Source organism: Mustela lutreola, chromosome 10 (genome assembly GCF_030435805.1).
Source record: "Mustela lutreola isolate mMusLut2 chromosome 10, mMusLut2.pri, whole genome shotgun sequence".
NCBI classification, from domain to species: domain Eukaryota; kingdom Metazoa; phylum Chordata; class Mammalia; order Carnivora; family Mustelidae; genus Mustela; species Mustela lutreola.
Window position 1 is genome coordinate 72,321,695 of NC_081299.1, and position 19,080 is coordinate 72,340,774.

At 34.5% G+C, this 19,080-nt stretch overlaps 1 protein-coding gene across 2 annotated transcripts in view; it reads right to left on the minus strand.

Moving 5' to 3' along the window:
* COL24A1 (collagen type XXIV alpha 1 chain) overlaps positions 1 to 19,080 on the minus strand; it is a 402,120-nt gene that overhangs the window by 206,666 nt on the left and 176,374 nt on the right. For both annotated transcript variants that reach the window (XM_059136719.1, XM_059136718.1), the window contains exons 21-24: positions 15,934 to 15,987; positions 14,244 to 14,288; positions 10,895 to 10,948; positions 7,724 to 7,768 (exon numbers count right to left, since the gene is read on the minus strand). In XM_059136719.1, coding sequence (XP_058992702.1) covers positions 7,724 to 7,768; positions 10,895 to 10,948; positions 14,244 to 14,288; positions 15,934 to 15,987 — 198 coding nt within the window. The remainder of the gene's footprint in view (positions 1 to 7,723; positions 7,769 to 10,894; positions 10,949 to 14,243; positions 14,289 to 15,933; positions 15,988 to 19,080) is intronic.

Sequence of the window (19,080 nt, forward strand, 5' to 3'; positions counted from 1 at the left end):
CAACACCAAAAACACAAATAGTCAAATTTTAAAATGGGTAGAAGTCATGAACAGACATTTCTCCAAAGAAGACAACCAGATGGCCAAAAGACACATGAAAAGATGCTCAACAATACTCACCAATAGAGAAATGCAAATTAAAAATAGAAAGAGATACTACCTCACACCTGTCAGAATGGTTAAATTCAAAACACAAGAAACAACAACTGTTGGTGAGGATGTGGAGAGAAAGGAATCTGCATGCACTGCTGGTGAGATTGCAATCTAGTACAGCTACTGTGGAAGACAGTATGAAGTTTCCTCAAAAAAGTAAAGATAGAAGTATCCTAGAATCCAGTGATCACACTACTAGGTATTTCCAAAGAATACAAAAACACTAACTCAAAAGGATATAAGCACCCTATGTTTACTGCCCCATCAATTACAACAGCCAAATTATGGAAGCTGCCCTTATGTCTACTGATAGATGAATGTATAAAAAAGAGGTGGTATATATCTACAATGGAATATTACTCATTCATAAAATGAAATCTTATCATTTGCAACAACACGGATGGAGTTGGAGAATATCATGCTAGCGAAATAAGTCAGTCAGAGAAAGGCTAATACCATATGACTTCATTCATATGTGCAACTTAAGAAAAAGAAATGAACAAAAGGGAAAAAAAAGAGAGACAAACCAGAGACAGACTCAACTATAGAGAACAATCAAAGGCTACCAGAGGAGAGGTCAGTGGGAGATGGGTGAAATAAGTGAAAGGGATTAGGTGAAATAAGTGAAAGGGCTTATCTTGATGAGCACTGAGTAATACATGGAACTGCTGAATCACTATATTGTATACCTGACACTAACATAACACTGTTAACAACACAGATAAAATACAATATAAAATAAAAAGAGAGAACAAGATAATAGGCCAACTTATAGAAAATAAAGACAGGATAAGTGATTTTTGATGTAGCTAAAAGAAGCTTGGAACAGGAAATAGAAAATTCAGACATGAAACCCACAGCCACTGCTTCCTAACTGTATGAATTTGAACACTTCAATAAATTTCAATTTCCTCACTCCCAAAATGTCAATAAGCTTTATCTTACTAGGGTTATTTCAAGATTAAATGAAATATCTCCAAAAAATAGATTTCTTTCCTTTCATTTCCTCCTCTGACTCCACACCTCTATTTGCTCTTGAAGGAACTGGTTATAAACCAACTTAGAATCAGCCATGGGAAGCTCTATGATTCTAAAGGTTTTGTAATAAGAAGTGGAATACCTGATTTTGAGGATTATCCATGGCCTTTCCTCTTCCTCTTCCTTTCTGCTCCTCAGTCATTTACTATACACTAGCACACCAGAGGGCAGGCAGAAAAACAGAGAGGACATAGCAGATGGCTTATGAAATTATGCTAAATTGATAAATTAAGGAATAAATGATGTAAAATCAAGTAGTTGAGCTCTACTTTAGGAGGTAAATCAATATGCCAGACTATCGGACACTCTTAATAATACCTTCAAGTAGAAAAGTTGCAACTGAAACTTCATGTAGTCACTTTATGAAAAAAATATTCCAAATTTTATATTCAAAATAACAAACCAGAAAAGAATTCTGGGGGTCACTGCCAATCGTTTTCCAAAGACATCCCAGGTTTTCTATTTTTGTTTTGTTTTGTTTTGTTTTGTTTGTTTTTCTACAGGAAAAGGCCTACATGGTTTTGATTATCTCAGGAATAAAGGAAATAGAAGTTATTATCCCCTTCATGAAGAAGGTTGTGGAACTGTTGCCTCTAAAATATTTAGTCTAGTTCTGTTTGCTATAACAGCAGGAGAACATAATGAAACTGGAGGAGAGCCAGAGAAAAGAAGCCAAATTGGCAGGTAAGAGGAAGACTAGAAACATTTAAATTCTTAGAAAAGCTTCCTAGAGTCTTAGAATTGGAATTATCCTTAGACATCATATATACTAATTCCTTATGCTTCCCGAAAATGCCTCATCAATCATAAATAGTTATCAAAGGCCTACTATATGCTAGGGACTGATGAGGATCCTTCCCTTTTTTTGCTGCCTATGTGCAAATTATCTCTTCAAATATATCTCATATGCATCCACTTCTTTTATATCCACTGCCATCGCCCTGGCCCAAGTCAACTTTCTTTCTCATTTAGGCTACCACAATAGCATTCTAACTGGTTACCCTCTTCTACTCTGCTCCTCATAACCATGTTCCAACTTACCAATCCATTGCCACCAGTATGACTGTGAAACACAAATTAAATCCTGTCATTGGCTTACATAGAATACTTCAATGATTTTCCATCTAATTCGGGATCAAGTCCAAAGCAATAAACATGGCCCCGAAAGAATTGGCTCCTGCCTCCTTTACTAATAGCCCTTCACTTTGCTTTTCCCTTGGCTCACCAAGGTCTATCCACACTGGCTTTCTTTCAGTTCCTAAGACAGCCAAATGCTTTTCCATATAACGATAACCACCACCACCACCATTAAAGCTAACATTTCTTGAGTTTTTAACTACATGATTGGCTCTGTGATAAGTGCTTTAAGGATATTACCATATCTAATCCTCACAAGAAACCCCATGAAATAGTTATTATTTTTATCCTTTTACTGTTGAGAAATATTTATTTAGAGGATATTTAGAGAAATATTTAGAGAGCAAGGTAAATCCAAAGGTATTAAGTCTACTATATTGCATATTCTAGGAATGCTCTTTCTCCCTACTCTTCCCTAGCCAGATCATACCATGCCTTATGGTTATAACTCGTATGTCATTTCCTCAAAACACACCTCTCATTTTCTGACCTAAATTTGGAACCTCTGTCACAGACCTTTAAACTTATCCTTTATAAAATATATCACAGCTTTTAACTATGTATCTTTATGCAGTGATTTATTTAAAGTTTGTCAAACCTCCAACAAACTATAAATTTTATGAAGGATCATATGAATATAATATAATTTCTGTTGAATAAATGATTGATGAAAATCATCCAAACCTTCTAAGAATGAGGGGTTGAATCACTCCATGGGAGAGTCTGAGGGTTAGAAATTCTACTAAAATATTTTTGCCTACAAAGTAAGCTGTCTTCTTACAATGTCTATCCATGATCCTAGTTCTGATCTCTTGATCTATACTAAAAAATTAAATTCTTTTCTCTTGTATATCTCTTCAAATATTTCAGCCTGGAGAGTTAAAGACAAAGAGGACTGGCTATTAAGGTGAGCTAATTCCAGATTTGTTCATAAAAAAAAAAATAGTATGCTAGAGTGCAGAAGATGAGGGGCATCATTTGGAATTACAGACTTCTTAGGGCACATTTACAGAAATTACTTACTTGCCTGCAGCAAATTAATGTAAAAAGTGTATAGACATGAAATATAGATTGGGCTGCTGTGCTGGGCACGCTGTATCACAAACTGGGTTCTAATTTGTATAGATCTAGAAAGACACAAAGCTGGAGGAGGTCTGGTAAAGGCAATTAAATGATGTACAAAAAGTTTGGGAAAAGTAAAAACTGGCTATGCAAATACAACTAATCTTAGATATCCTCAAATTATAAGGCTGATGTCAGGAAGTGTGATCCTATCTTCCTATATCTCTTATAAGTTTGTTTTAGGAGAACTCTAGATTAGATGAACTATATTTCTAAGATTTTGAAATTAATAACATGAAATAAAAATATAATAGAAAATAAAATAATAGTAAATAAAATATTCTTTAGGTATTTTATGTATTTTAAATTAACTTAATATCGTCACTGAAGTTTTTTTTTTTTGTCTCCCATCCTGAATGAGAAAGAAGGAACCTCAAAGATGAAAAGGGCCTCTTGTTTGATAATATATTTGATGCCTGAAATCTCTCTACAACTTGTAGTCCAAGTGGCTACTAGTTAACAGTAAACATCATCAGCTATATTAAATGACTTGATGGTGGCGGATCCTTAAATCATCACATACACTTTAAATATCTTATTAACTTTGTCACATTATACCTCAATAAAGGTGGGGTATTATGCTTTGGATTTTGAGATTTAGATTTTGAGTTTGGATCTTAGGCTTAAAATCTCAATTCCAGAATTTATTAGCTGTGTATCTTTGAACAGGTTACTTACTGTGCTTCAGTTTCCTCATTTCAATTTTTTATTTTTTATAAACATATATTTTTATCCCCAGGGGTACAGGTCTGTGAATCACCAGGTTTACACACTTCACAGCACTCACCAAATCACATACCCTCCCCAATGTCCATAATCCCACCCCCTTCTCCCAAACCCCCTCCCCCCGGCAACCCTCAGTTTGTTTCGTGAGATTAAGAGTCACTTATGGTTTGTCTCCCTCCCAATCCCATCTTGTTTCATTTATTCTTCTTCTACCCACTTAAGCCTCCATGTTGCATCACCACTTCCTCATATCAGGGAGATCATATGATAGTTGTCTTTCTCTGCTTGACTTATTTCGCTAAGCATGATACGCTCTAGTTCCATCCATGTTGTAGCAAATGGCAAGATTTCATTTCTTTTGATGGCTGCATAGTATTCCATTGTGTATATATACCACATCTTCTTGATCCATTCATCTGTTGATGGACATCTAGGTTCTTTCCATAGTTTGGCTATTGTGGACATTGCTGCTATAAACATTCGGGTGCATGTGCCCCTTTGGATCACTACAGTTGTATCTTTAGGGTAAATACCCAATAGTGCAATTGCTGGGTCATAGGGCAGTTCTATTTTCAACATTTTGAGGAACCTCCATGCTGTTTTCCAGAGTGGCTGCACCAGCTTGCATTCCCACCAACAGTGTAGGAGGGTTCCCCTTTCTCCGCATCCTCGCCAGCATCTGTCATTTCCTGATTTGTTGATTTTAGCCATTCTGACTGGTGTGAGGTGATATCTCATTGTGGTTTTGATTTGTATTTCCCTGATGCCGAGTGATATGGAGCACTTTTTCATGTGTCTGTTCGCCATCTGGATGTCTTCTTTGCAGAAATGTCTGTTCATGTCTTCTGCCCATTTCTTGATTGGATTATTTGTTCTTTGGGTGTTGAGTTTGCTAAGTTCTTTATAGATTCTGGACACTAGTCCTTTATCTGATATGTCGTTTGCAAATATCTTCTCCCATTCTGTCAGTTGTCTTTTGATTTTGTTAACTGTTTCCTTTGCTGTGCAAAAGCTTTTGATCTTGATGAAATCCCAGTAGTTCATTTTTTCCCTTGCTTCCCTTGCCTTTTGCATTGTTCCTAGGAAGATGTTGCTGCGGCAGAGGTCGAAGAGGTTGCTGCCCGTGTTCTCCTCAAGGATTTTGATGGATTCCTTTCGTACATTGAGATCCTTCATCCATTTTGAGTCTATTTTTGTGTGTGGTGTAAGGAAATGGTCCAATTTCATTTTTCTGCATGTGGCTGTCCAATTTTCCCAGCACCATTTATTGAAAAGGCTGTCTTTTTTCCATTGGACATTCTTTCCTGCTTTGTCGAAGATTAGTTGACCATAGATTTGAGGGTCTATTTCTGGGCTCTCTATTCTGTTCCATTGATCTATGTGTCTGTTTTTGTGCCAGTACCATGCAGACTCCACTCCAAAACTGCTAGAACTTATACAGGAATTCAGTAAAGTGTCAGGATATAAAATCAATGCACAGAAATCAGTTGCATTTCTCTACACCAACAGCAAGACAGAAGAAAGAGATATTAAGGAGTCAATCCCATTTACAATTGCATCCAAAACCATAAGATACCTAGGAATAAACCTAACCAAAGAGACACAGAATCTATACTCAGAAAACTATAAAGTACTCATGAAAGAAATTGAGGAAGACACAAAGAAATGGAAAAATGTTCCATGCTCCTGGATTGGAAGAATAAATATTGTGAAAATGTCTATGCTACCTAAAGCAATCTACACATTTAATGCAATTCCTATCAAAGTACCATCCATCTTTTTCAAAGAAATAGAACAAATAATGCTAAAATTTATATGGAACCAGAAAAGACCTCGAATAGCCAAAGGGATATTGAAAAAGAAAGCCAACGTTGGTGGCATCACAATTCCGGACTTCAAGCTCTATTACAAAGCTGTCATCATCAAGTTTCCTCATTTCAAAAACTGGAATAACAAAATGTGTCTTTGAAAATTGTTTGAGAATTAAATGCAATGCCACAGTATTAAACATCACTTTGTATTATGCCTGGCACATAACAAATAAATGCTCAATAAATGCTCATTTCCCTCTATTAACAGAAATCTACTACCTGCCAACAGAGTCCATTTCCACCTTAGACAATGGGTTCTTATCTGTGTGGAACCAGTCCAATACTGCTAAGTAAAGAACACTTGGAAGTTTAACACACGAGGTTATGTTAAGAAAAAATGCTCTTGGGGTGCCTTGGGAGGCATAGTCGGTTAAGTGTCCGACTCTTGGTTTCAGCTCAGGGGCTGACCTCAGAATTGTGAGATCAAGCCTCACACCAGGCTCTGGATTCAGCACTAAGTCGGCTTCAGATTCTCTCTCCCATTCTTTCTGCCCCTCCCACTCGTGCCTTGCTCACTCTCACTCAAATAAATAAATAAATAAATATCTTAAAAAAAAGAAAAGAAGATTGATATTTTAACTTTGGCTATTAATTCTAGTTTGTATATATTTCTTAGCAGTTTGTCACTCAGAAATGGCAGAATTTAATCTCTTTGAATGATCTTAGAAAAATATGAGTTATAATTTTATTTGAGAAGAATTCTTGAATAATCTAATTGATGTAAACGTTCCACTGGAATTACCCTTCTCGGTAAAAACAACATAAAATTCTCCTTCTAGTTATTAAGGATTAATTGATATGACAATGGTCTTTTAAGGCTAAATGGATTCTCTCCTTACTTTTATTAAGGATTAATGACAAAAAATAAGAATATCAGAAATGTATTGCTGTTTTATCACAAGACCAGGAAAAACAATTCTTTGATTACTTAATTTTGCAAGCAATTTTTAAGAAAAGTTTATTTTTAAGTCATAAGATAGGTTAGAAGGAATAGAATTTATAGATTTAACCTATTAAATGGTACCGCTTGCTTTGTGATAACCCAGCACACTTTGTAAATAAATTAACTTGCCTTGCATCAATGGAATTCACCACTTTATATATGCTATATGGGTTCATTTGTTAGAAAATACTTTATCTGGTTTCCCCACCACAGAAAATAAAATTACTTCTAACATACCCGACTCAGCTACAACACAAAGCCTCCTACTTTCACAGAAAATGTAAACTTAAACAAGTCAAACTTTTTTTGAGCAAAGAAATTATAATATGTTTTCTAATACTTCACCTCTTAGCTTGACCTTTCAAATCTAAAGAAAAAGATTTTCAAGCTTACTATTTTATGGCTTGGCAAGTTATAGCTTTTTAACAACAAAAAAAAAATCTTAAGATCAAATTTAGATTGAAATTGTCAGAACTAAAATTAAAGACCAAATATTAGAAACAAGAATGCTCCTGGTATTACAAATATAATTTATATTAGACAAAAATATCAGCAACTCTATTTCCCTTCATTTCTCCCATAGAGTAGATTTGTCACATCACAAGTAACTTTAAATTTGTAGGAGCTAAGAATATTTTATTGTGAATTTTATTAAGCACAGATGATGGTTAACATGACTGCTAAAGAGGCTTACAGATAATGGTAAAAATAAAAGAGCATAAAATAAGCTTACTGTTTCACCAATCTTTCCAATGTTTCCTTGATCTCCTACTTCTCCCTGTTAATAAATAATATAAAGCTGTAAAAATGATTACTTTCAAACAAGATCACTCATGGCATTGTTTCTATTTTCATTTAATGTAATTAGTCAAATTCCAAAAAAAAAAAAAAAAAAAAAAAGGCAGCAAAGAAAACCTCAGTTATTCAAAACTCTGTTACAGTATTTCTGTGGAACATAGTCTTTCTGCTATTTTCTTAAGTGACACTCTTCTGTTTTTGACTTTTAATCACATTTAAAACACTTTTGCAAGTAAAAATTTTAAAATGAAATATTTATTGAGGTGTACTCTGTAAAAAGCAGAGTTGTCGGTATTGTGGAAGGTATTAAGAAGAAAAAAGTAAAATAAAGTCTTTGTCCACAGAATGCTCTGTTTCAGGAGAAAAGATCTCACAACACTGAACAGAGCAGAATACCCACCACAATTAAGAAGCGAGGGAGTTCAGAGGAGCACGTTTGCTGTGGGCTGGTACAGCTAGAGATGGCTTAATGTACGTGCATAACCTTGACCACAGTCTCCAGTCCGTAACGCTCTGAAAACTCAGTTTTTCAAAACTTGTTTGGTAGCAAACTTGGCCTAACCTGATTTTATTTGACAGCAATGCTTTATCTCATCTGAGTGAGGCTATTTATAGTCTTATTTTAATTAACCTGAACACCCTTATATTTCACCACAGAAATATTAATATTTCTAATTATGGTGGGCTGTCCCATTGCCTGCTGGCAGTGTTAAGTAAAATGTAATATATTCACCTATTATCTTTTGAAAATCCAAACATCAATGATTTCAAGTAATGGATTATGAAACTATATTTGAGTTGGGCTCTGAAGAATAGGTGATATTTCACTGGTGATGAGAAAGGTCCATTTTTGGTGTTGAGGGATGGCATGAGGGAAGGCTGAACAAAGGCGTAGGTTAATGAAAGTTAGAAGATTAAGTTCAGGGTACCACACAGAGTTAATCTGACAAGAATATATGTTTTATTTATAGAAATAGGAAATTAAACCATCAATCGCCATTTAAAAATTAGTAATTATATTGCGGAATAGAGTAGTAAAATGTTAAGCTGAACTGAACAATATTAGAGTCACTAAGAACATATAGATAGCTACTGAGCGTTTGAAATTGGCTAGTGTGAACTGAAATGTGATGTAAGTATAAAATCCCCACTAGATTTCCAAGACTTTGTAGCAAAAAGAATATAAAATATCTCATTAATAATTTTAATATTTGTAAGATGTTGAAATGATAATATTTTCTTATTTGGGGTTAAATAAAATATATTACTAAAATTGATCTCTTTTTTCACTTCTTTATTGTGGCTCTAATCTATGATTCATATTATATACTCTATTGGCTAGTGCTGATTTTAAGCATTGAAACCTAATACTCATATGACTAATCAATTTGAAATGAACTTTCAAAGACTACACTAATTTTTATTTCAATTTTTGTAGACACTTAGATATACAGTAAAAAATGAAGCATTGTAGTAGTTTATAAATCCTAGTTTTTGACAGTTCACTAGATAGTTTTTTTTAGAAAATCTAGGGTCAGAATGATATATAGATTACTAATTTTCTTGCATTTTCCCCTCCTTTCCCAACAGTCCTTTCAAATTCCAAGGAAAATGGGATGTTTTGAATTTATAGTTGTAGGGGTGGTTTGGGTTAACAAGCAGAAAGCAGAAGTTGCTTGCAGATTACCTGCATTCCTGCTTTAGTTTTCAGAGAGCTGAAGGTAGGAGGTGAGTTGGTCTTTGAGGGCAACAAGATAGAGAGGAATATTTCCCCAGGCCTACGAAGAGAAGAGAGATCCTAGGGTTCTGTAAAAGGTGGTATGACCCTTAACCAACTCCCAAGTGCTCCCCTCAGGAATGCCAGGTTCCCCCAAGGGAACACCAGTTCTAGTGAATAGCTATGTGATACACCAATACTAAAATTTCAGGGACAAATACGAGGAGCTGAACAGTAAAGAACTCTTCATCCTCTGGGGAACAAATCTCAAATCTCGGGTGATTCTAGAAAAAAGGCAGGATGTCACTATGACTGAGATTCAGTTTCCGGCAAGTTTGGATGGTAGCTCACAGGTGGGTTTGTTTAGAGCTATCTGGCAGTACAGTGATTAATCTTAGTCAAGCAGAATTAAGCTTTCTGTTTATAAATACTGTGTTTCCATTTTTATGTATAACTTGAAAGTCAGCTACACATATTTCCCCAGGATAACTGCAGCCACAGAGAGACAGGCTGACACATCAGAAAATAGTTTAGTTCGCCTTCCTTTGTTAATTGACCTCAAAAGATATTGTTAATCTATTTCTTAGATTCTAGGATCACAGAAATAGTTTACTATAAATGATGACTTCTAACTTTAAGAAACTGAGCTATAATGCTATAAAATTTTTCCATTTTTCCTAAAGTTTTAAATTTGAATAAATCACCAATTCTTATAAGCTAGTTTCCTTTAGACCTTAGTGTTGCCCCTAAGAAACCAGTGCATTACCTTATATTTGTTGGTTTTAAAAGTCACACAAAACTTGGAAACAAGGCAAAAAAGTACATGTTGCATTCTTTCAATGACATAAAGTGGTGAAGGTCACCTAGTGATTTTCTAGGGAATGTACTTAGAATCACTATATAATTGCTTAAAAGACCCAGACTTAGTAGGGAAAAGAAAAAATATATCTCTCTCTATATATAGATATAGATATAGATATAGATATAGATATAGATATAGATAGATGGTGAATTTATAATATTAACTTGTAGAATTCTGTCCAGTGAAATGGACAGCCCCCAAAACTTTGGTTTATTTTATATCTCACCACAAATTTAGCAATTCTTTATTAAACTGCATATCTATCCAAATAAAGATATAGATATACACAGTCACATTATAGATATTTATAAACACACATATAGATGTAGATATAGATATAAAGATATATACGTAGATTTAAAGATATATAACTTTTTTAATGTTATTTGAGTCAGTTTTAACATATCACTGATACCTTATTAATAAGTTGACAAAATCTTAATGTTCATTTTATATTTTTATGAAAGTCATAATTTTATCTTTTTGAAAACTATAGTTTATAACTCCTAATAAGTCAGCTAATTTACCTTTAAGCCTTCTGGTCCTGGTTCACCTGCAAAACCCTTTTGACCTGGTTTTCCCTAGATGAGAACAGGAAAAAAAAAAAAAAAAAAGAGGTATGTTTAATGATTTTCATTTTTGGAAATTTCCAAACATTTATGAAATTCAGACCATTTCATGAGATGAAACACTTGATAAATGTATTTCAGCATACCCATTAGTATTCATTCTACAGTCTTTAACTGTTTACTATGTGCCCTACACAGTTCTAGGGATTGGGGATTGAGGAAAGCACTAATCATACCTGCCTTCATAGAGCTTACATTCTAATGAGGATGATATTATTTAATGAAATAAGTAAAATATGTAGTATGTTAGGTAGTGGTAAATGTGAAGGACATAGAATTAAGCAAGGAAGGGAAATATAAACTGTTTCAGGAGTTTTGTTCAAATTTTTTATAAAATTGCCAAGGAAGACCTCACTGAAAATAATAATAGCATCTTTGTTTGCTGATAGGATTGATCCATTACAAAGACTGAAATTAAGATGCAGATGAAAGTGGGAAATAGCTGAGTCAATGTTTTTCGGTAGACAAAAGGATAAGATATGTAGTAAACAAGTGGAAGTTTGACCTAGCTAGAAAAATGGCCTGTTCATTCACAATAACAGCAGGAAAGGCCAAGTAAATGGTATAGATAGAGAGGTAGATAGAAGCAATAGTAGAAACTTGTAGAAGTCCCCTGAAAAATTCAATCTTCTCAGGGAACTGGGATGCAAAGTAATGGGCTAAGAATGAAAATCAGAGGGGCACCTGGGTGGCTCAGTGGGTTAAGGCCTCTGCCTTCGGCTCAGGTCATGATCCCAGAGTCCTGGGATCGAGCCCCGCTTCGGGCTCTCTGCTCAGCGGGGAGCTGGCTTCCCCTCCTCTCTCTCTGCCTGCCTCTCTGTCTACTTGTGATCTCTCTCTGTCAAGTCAATGGATAGAATCTTAAAAAAAAAAAAAAAAGAATGAAAATCAGAGAGAAACGAATGGAGTTAAGAAGAGAGAAAGTAGAAAATAATAATTAGGAAATTAAAAGTAAAGGAATATGGAGGGGCGCCTGGGGTGTTAAATGTCTGCCTTCAGTACAGTTCATGATCTCAGGGTCGTAGGATGGAGCCTCGGATCAGGGTCCCTGATCAGCAAGGGGTCTGCTTCTCCCTCTGACCCTCTCAAACTTATGCACATGCTCTCTCAAATAAATAAATGAAATCTTTTTAAAAAAGTGAATGAGTATGGGACTAGAATCAAAATGAAATCAAAGGGATAATATAGTGTTTTAAGCATGATGAGGAGGGATGTGAAGTCTCTGAGGAAAATAGGAATAATGGAAAGGCAATTGGATCAATGGATTAAAATTCCTACTGGGACTATCGGATTGGTTACAAGATAGAATGCATTAGAAAGAAAGGAGATTATATTTGAGGAGTAAGAAGTCTGAAACTGAAAATAAGGAGAATCTATTATTGGCAATGACAAGGTAAAGGTTATGACTCCAACAGTACTAAAGAGTAGAGAATAAGATCACTGAAGGAGAGGAAATCAAAATCCCAGACACTTGGTAGATCAATCCATAGTATGTGATTCCTATTATCAAACAACTGATATCTAATATACAAAATCATATTAAGAAGATCACTATGCCTCAATCAATGTATGTGACAAATTCAATCTGAGAGTAAAAAAAAGTGTGTGGGGGGGCAATGGCTAAATAGAATACTAATTTATAATACCTATCACATATTATAGATTTGGATTTTATTATTTCTATCCATTAACAAATACTCCTAGTTTTCTTTCTTAAACAAAACAAAACAATCCTCGAGCTTTTAGTCAAAATACATTTTGACTACACATAAAAACTTTAGAAACTTAAAAATTATATTTAGTATGTCTATCAAAAAAATTGTTCTAATTTTTACCTCTGCCTTGCTTGGAATTGTCTAGTGTTTTTTTACCAAGCACAAAGTAAAACAAAGGACCAAAATCATCCTATTATTGCTGACAATCAATTGCTCTCTAATCAGAGATAGTTGAAGAAATGTAATGAAAAGTCTAAATTATTAGATTTGTCTATGATATTTACAGAATTTAAAATAATACAGTTAATTCACATTGTTTTATAAAAAGCCTTGGTGTGACTAATTCTTTTATCTCAAATAATGTAATACTCAGGAATTACAGTATATTAAGAAATAATTATACATTATATCACATTTTGAATGGAATCTGTATCAGCACATTTAAACTCTATTTGAAGTAAAGGAATTCAGGGCATCAGTGCTGAAGTCATCACTTTCAGTCCTGTTTAAGTTCTGCCATATTAGTTTTATCCTGAGCAGGTTATGTTTGAGCATGTAATAGTAAGGCCTTATTTTAATATTTTAAAAATGTGGACAATATCCTGCAGGGTTGTTTTCAGGATTAGAAATGATTCATGTGATTCATACTTCGAGGAATACTAGGTTTAAATTTATCTTCAAACAACAGTAGAACAATAGTAATACCTATTAAGACTGAGTTGGTAAGAGGCAACTGTGGTTTTCTTGTTTTCTAGAGAACTAAGTTTTAAATGAGGTCAATTATCCTGGGCTCAAATAATAATAATCTTTCTGTTATATAACTCACTTCACATAAAAATGAAATAAAAATTCTCCTTTCTCTTTCAGTGGGATAGTGTAGTATATGTACTAGTGAGGTAAAGGTGCAAAGGAAAGATTTATTGTCTCCTAAAATGTAAAAATGTTTGAAGAAACTGCATGTTATGATGTTCTCAAGAAAAAAGAATGAGATGTATTTCATGTGAGTCTAATGATCCCTCTTAAAATAAATGTGATACACATGCCTTAATTATTTCATAATAATGTATTCTTTGGTCATGCATGCCCAAATTCTTAAGGAGCTAATTTTCAGAACTTGAAAATAGGTAATTCATTTATTACCACACAATATTATCTGAAGAAAAAGTTGACAGAAAATACATCTTATTTAGGTTCCATAATTTTACTGGCATGCTTAGAAAACAGAAATTCCCAGAATATCACTAGAATGGCTACAGTATTTCACTTTCTATTACTTTATGAGAAACTTTATAATTAGCACAAATTACTAAGACCATAAAACTACTGAAGGAACAACCAGATATACTGTAGGCATATCATTTAAAATATTTCTGGGAAATTCCAGTTATAGGCTTGTATTATTTAGAGGGATTGTACGGTTATAGTGTTTTTTGTCCTTTATTACAACTTAAAATTTGGTGCTATTAAAAGGCATTCACATAACAGTTATTTTAAGAGAAGCACTTTTTCAAAAGTATTTATATGATACCTACTCTTGGCCCCAGTTCTCCAAAGGGTCCAATTGGTCCTTCTTCTCCCTTAAAAAAAAAAAAAAATCATAACATATCATGGCCTGAAATAAGTTTTTAAAAAGGTAAACCCTTATTCTATTTATTCTGAAATCTTAAACTCACTGAGAGGTGATGAAAATAATGCTGTGACTTCCTTGTATTTCATTTTCTTAAAGATTTTATTTATTTGAGAGAGAAAAAAAAAGAGAGAGACCAAGCAAGAGTGGGGATATGGGGGGGAGGGGCAGAGGGAGAAAGAGACTCCCTGCTGAGTGGAGAGTTGGAAGTGGGGCTGGATCCCAAGACCCTGATATCATAAGTTGAGCCCAAGTCAGATATTTAACCCACCAACCCACTCAGGCACCCCAACTTTCTTGTATTTTACTCTGTAATCCCAGAACGTTTTAAATATTTGGAGTGAGTGACAACTCCACATCTACTCTAAAGGGCACTATTTGTTTTTAAATTGGTAGAGCATAAAAGTTATATATAGAAAGTTGAGAATTAATAAGTGTTAAAGTAATTAGCATATCTATCACAAAATCAGGATATTTGTAAGGGGCTTAATATCTAAAATATTTGAAGAACTTATAACCTCAACACCAAAAGCCCACATAATCCAATTAAAAATGAGGACCTGAATAGACACTTTTCCAAAAACGACATACAGATGGCCAACAGACATATGAAGATAGGCTCAGTATCCCTAGTCATCAGAAAAATGTGCATTGAAAACCTAACAAAGATTAGGAATCATAAATTAAGGATTACCTTTACTTCTTGGGCTCAATATCTCTCCCATACAGAGGGAAAATCAATTAAGTTCTTAATATATGGAAATCAATATATATAGGTATATTAAAAAGTTGTTGGTACAGGACATGTTTGCTCTTGGCATATTTTAATATGTCATTCATTCAATACATATGGTTTTGAGCCTTAGTTCTGTTTTCAACAATATACAACAGTATATTGGATCCTACTGAATGGAGTTAATATTTAGAGCTACTTCTTGACTAACTTATAGGTCCAGTATTCTTGGGGTGAAGCCAGTTATAATGTCATTAAAATGCAAAAATCTTGTTCATTCTTCTAAGGATCAAAGAATATATGAGTGGATAGAGAACAGAGAAACATAAAAAAAGACACTTTATGTATTATTCTCTAAGAAAATTAAAAAGCAATAAATGTTTTTATTACATGTATTGACATATTTTCTAAAACATACTGACTTTTCACCTTTAAATAAAAAGCTGATGTTACCATATCTGAACAGCATCCATAGACCTATTTAGTATCATGTATTCTATTTTATTTATTTGATCAGTAAACATTTTTGCTCAATTCACAATTCAAGTAAAATAAAATTTACTAGACCACAAATATAAAACAGATACAAATAGTAACTATATTCTAGTACATATGAGTGAGAGTCTAGCTCATATTCTTCAGATATTCCATGGAGATTAGTGACATAAATTATTTAAAGTTCACAACCCTGAAAACATTCCAAATCCCACTCCATAACTGCCAATATAAAGTGGTTAGTAACCCGAAATCCTCGGTGGCAAGAACTGTCCATATTAAAACAATGTTTTTCTTTAAACAAAAAGTAAAAAAGGGAAAATTGGAACTGAAGCAATTTCTGCCTGGATATTTATTTCTTCCATACCTGAAGTCCTTTGAGACCAGGAGGTCCAGGAGGTCCCCTATTTCCGAGGAGTCCCTATAAAAGCAAAATAAACACAAATAATAAAATCTTCAGCTCAACTAATATTTTTCAATCAGCATGAATCTGAGATGATAATACAATTTGGTACCATTCTTTTCCATTATTAGGTTATCAAAATGAATTCAGAGGGTAGGTGAGCAGAAAACTATAGGGCATCCAAAAAATTGGGAGAGGTAGGATAAACTTATTTTTTTAAGCATGCTGGTGTTCAAATAATGTGCTCAGTATGTTACCCTTCAGCCAGACACTCAGAAAAAGTAGCTCTAAATTTCAATCAATGAGTACAATTGTTAATTTGATAACAGTACAATAAATACATAATAGAGTATCCACAAAGTCTAAAAACAGATGGAAGACATATGCACTATTTTAATATCTATTAAGAGACTAGCAGAATCCAGGGCCCATTATTCTCATTACATGTTCCACATCTTATTTCCCTTCTTAATACAAGCTGGTAAAAAGAGGATAATCCTCAGAAGAAAGTAACAATCTGAATGTGATTAGTAATTTCACAATTAAAAACCTTTTGTTAATCAAAACCAAAATCAATGTTGTTAAAAATCAAATGCTCCTTATCCATTCGTCCGTTGAAGGGCATCTTGGTTCTTTCCATAGTTTGGCGACCATGGCCACTGCTGCTATAAACATTGGGGTACAGATGGCCCTTCTTTTCACTCCATCTGTAACTTTGGGGTAAATACCCAGGAGTGCAATTGGAGGGTCATAGAGAAGTTCTATTTTTAATTTCTTGAGGAATCTCCACACTGTTCTTCAGAGAGGCTTAACCAATTTGCATTCCCACCAACAGTGTAAGAGGGTTCCCCTTTCTCCACATCCCCTCCAACACATGTTGTTTCCTGTCTTGTTAATTTTGGCCATTCTAACTGGTGTAAGGTGATATCTCAATGTGGTTTTAATTTGAATCTCCCTGAGGGCTAGTGATGATGAACATTTTTTTCATGTGTCTGATAGCCATTTGTATGTCTTCATTGGAGAAGTGTCTGTTCATATCTTCTGCCCATTTTTTGATATGATTGTCTGTTTTGTGTGTGTTGAGTTTGAGGAGTTCATTATAGATCCTGGATATCAACCTTTTGTCTGTACTGTCATTTGCAAATATCTCCTCCCATTCCTCTTTGGTTTTTTTTTTTTTTTTTTTTTTTTTTTTTTTTTTGACTGTTTCGGTTGTTGTGCAGAAGCTTTTGATTTTGATGAAGTCCCAAAAGTTTATTTTCGCTTTTGTTTCCTTTGCCTTGGGAGACATATCTTGAAAGAAGTTGCTGTGGCTGATATCGAAGAGATTACTGCCTATGTTCTCCTCTAGGATTCTGGTGGATTCCTGTCTCATGTTGAGGTCTTTTATCCATTTTGAGTTTATCTTTGTGTACGGTGTAAGAGAATGGTTGAGTTTCATTCTTCTACATATAGCTGTCCAGTTTTCCCAGCACCATTTGTTGAAGAGACTGTCTTTTTTCCACTGTATATTTTTTCCTGTTTTGTCGAAGATTAATTGACCATAGAGTTGAGGGTCCATATCTGGGCTCTCTACTCTGTTCCACTGGTCTATGTGTCTGTTTTTATGCCAGTACCATGTTGTCTTGGTGATCACAGCTTTGTAATAAAGCTTGAAATCAGGTAACATGATGCCTCCAGTTTTATTTTTGTTTTTCAACATTTCCTTAGCGATTTGGGGTCTCTTCTGATTCCATACAAATTTTAGGATTATTTGCTCCAGCTCTTTGAGGAATACCGGTGGAATTTTGATCAGAATGGCATTAAAAGTATAGATGGCTCTAGGCAGTATAGACATTTTCACAATGTTTATTCTTCTGATCCAAGAGCATGGAATGGTCTTCCATCTTTTTGTGTCTTTCAATTTCTTTCATGAATGTTCTGTAGTTCCTCGAGTACAGATCATTTACCTCTTTGGTTAGGTTTATTCCCAGGTATCTTATGGTTCTTGGTGCTATAGTAAATGGAATCGATTCTCTAATTTGCCTTTCTGTATTTTCATTGTTAGTGTATAAGAAAGCCACTGATTTCTATACATTGACTTTGTATCCTGCCACGTTGCTGAATTGCTGTATGAGTTCTAGTAGTTTGGGGGGTGGAGTCTTTTGGGTTTTCCATATAAAGAATCATGTCATCTGCGAAGAGAGAGAGTTTGACTTCTTCATTGCCAATTTGGATACCTATTATTTCTCTTTGTTGTCTGATTGCTGTTGCTAGGACTTCTAATACTATGTTGAACAAGAGTGGTGAGAGTGGGCATCCTTGTCATGTTCCTGATCTCAGCGGGAAGGCTGCAAGCTTTTTCCCATTGAAGATGATATTTGCTGTGGGTCTTTCATAGATAGATTTTATGAAGCTCAGGAATGTTCCCTCTATCCCTATACTTTGAAGCGTTTTAATCAGGAATGGATGCTGGATTTTGTCAAATGCTTTTTCTGCATCGATTTGGAGGACCATGTGGTTCTTCTCTCTTCTCTTACTAATTTGTTCTATCACATTGATTGATTTGCAAATGTTGAACCATCCTTGTAACCCAGGGATGAATCCCACCTGGTCATGATGGATAATCTTTTTAATGTGCTGTTGGGTCCTGTTTGCTAGGATCTTGTTGAGAATCTTAACATCCATATTCATCAGTGATATTGGTCTGAAATTATCTTTTCTGATAGTGTCTTTGCCTGGTTTGGGGATCAGGGTAATGCTGGCGTCATAAAAAGAGTCTGGAAGTTTTCTTTCTGCTTTAATTTTTTGAAACAGTTTCAGAATAGGTGTTCTTTCTTCTTTGAAAGTTTGGTAGAATTCCCCAGGGAATCCATCAGGTCCTGGGCTCTTGTTTTTGGGGAGGTTTTTGATCACTGCTTCAATCTCATTACAGATATCAGTCTATTCAGGTTGTCAGTTTCTTCCTGGTTCAATTTTGGGAGTTTATAGTTTTCCAGGGATGCATCCATTTCATCTAGGTTGCTTAGCCTTTTGGCATATAACTGTTGATAATAATTTCTGATGATTGTTTCTACTTCCATGGTGTTAATTGTGATCTCTCCCTTTTCATTCATAATTTTATTAATTTGG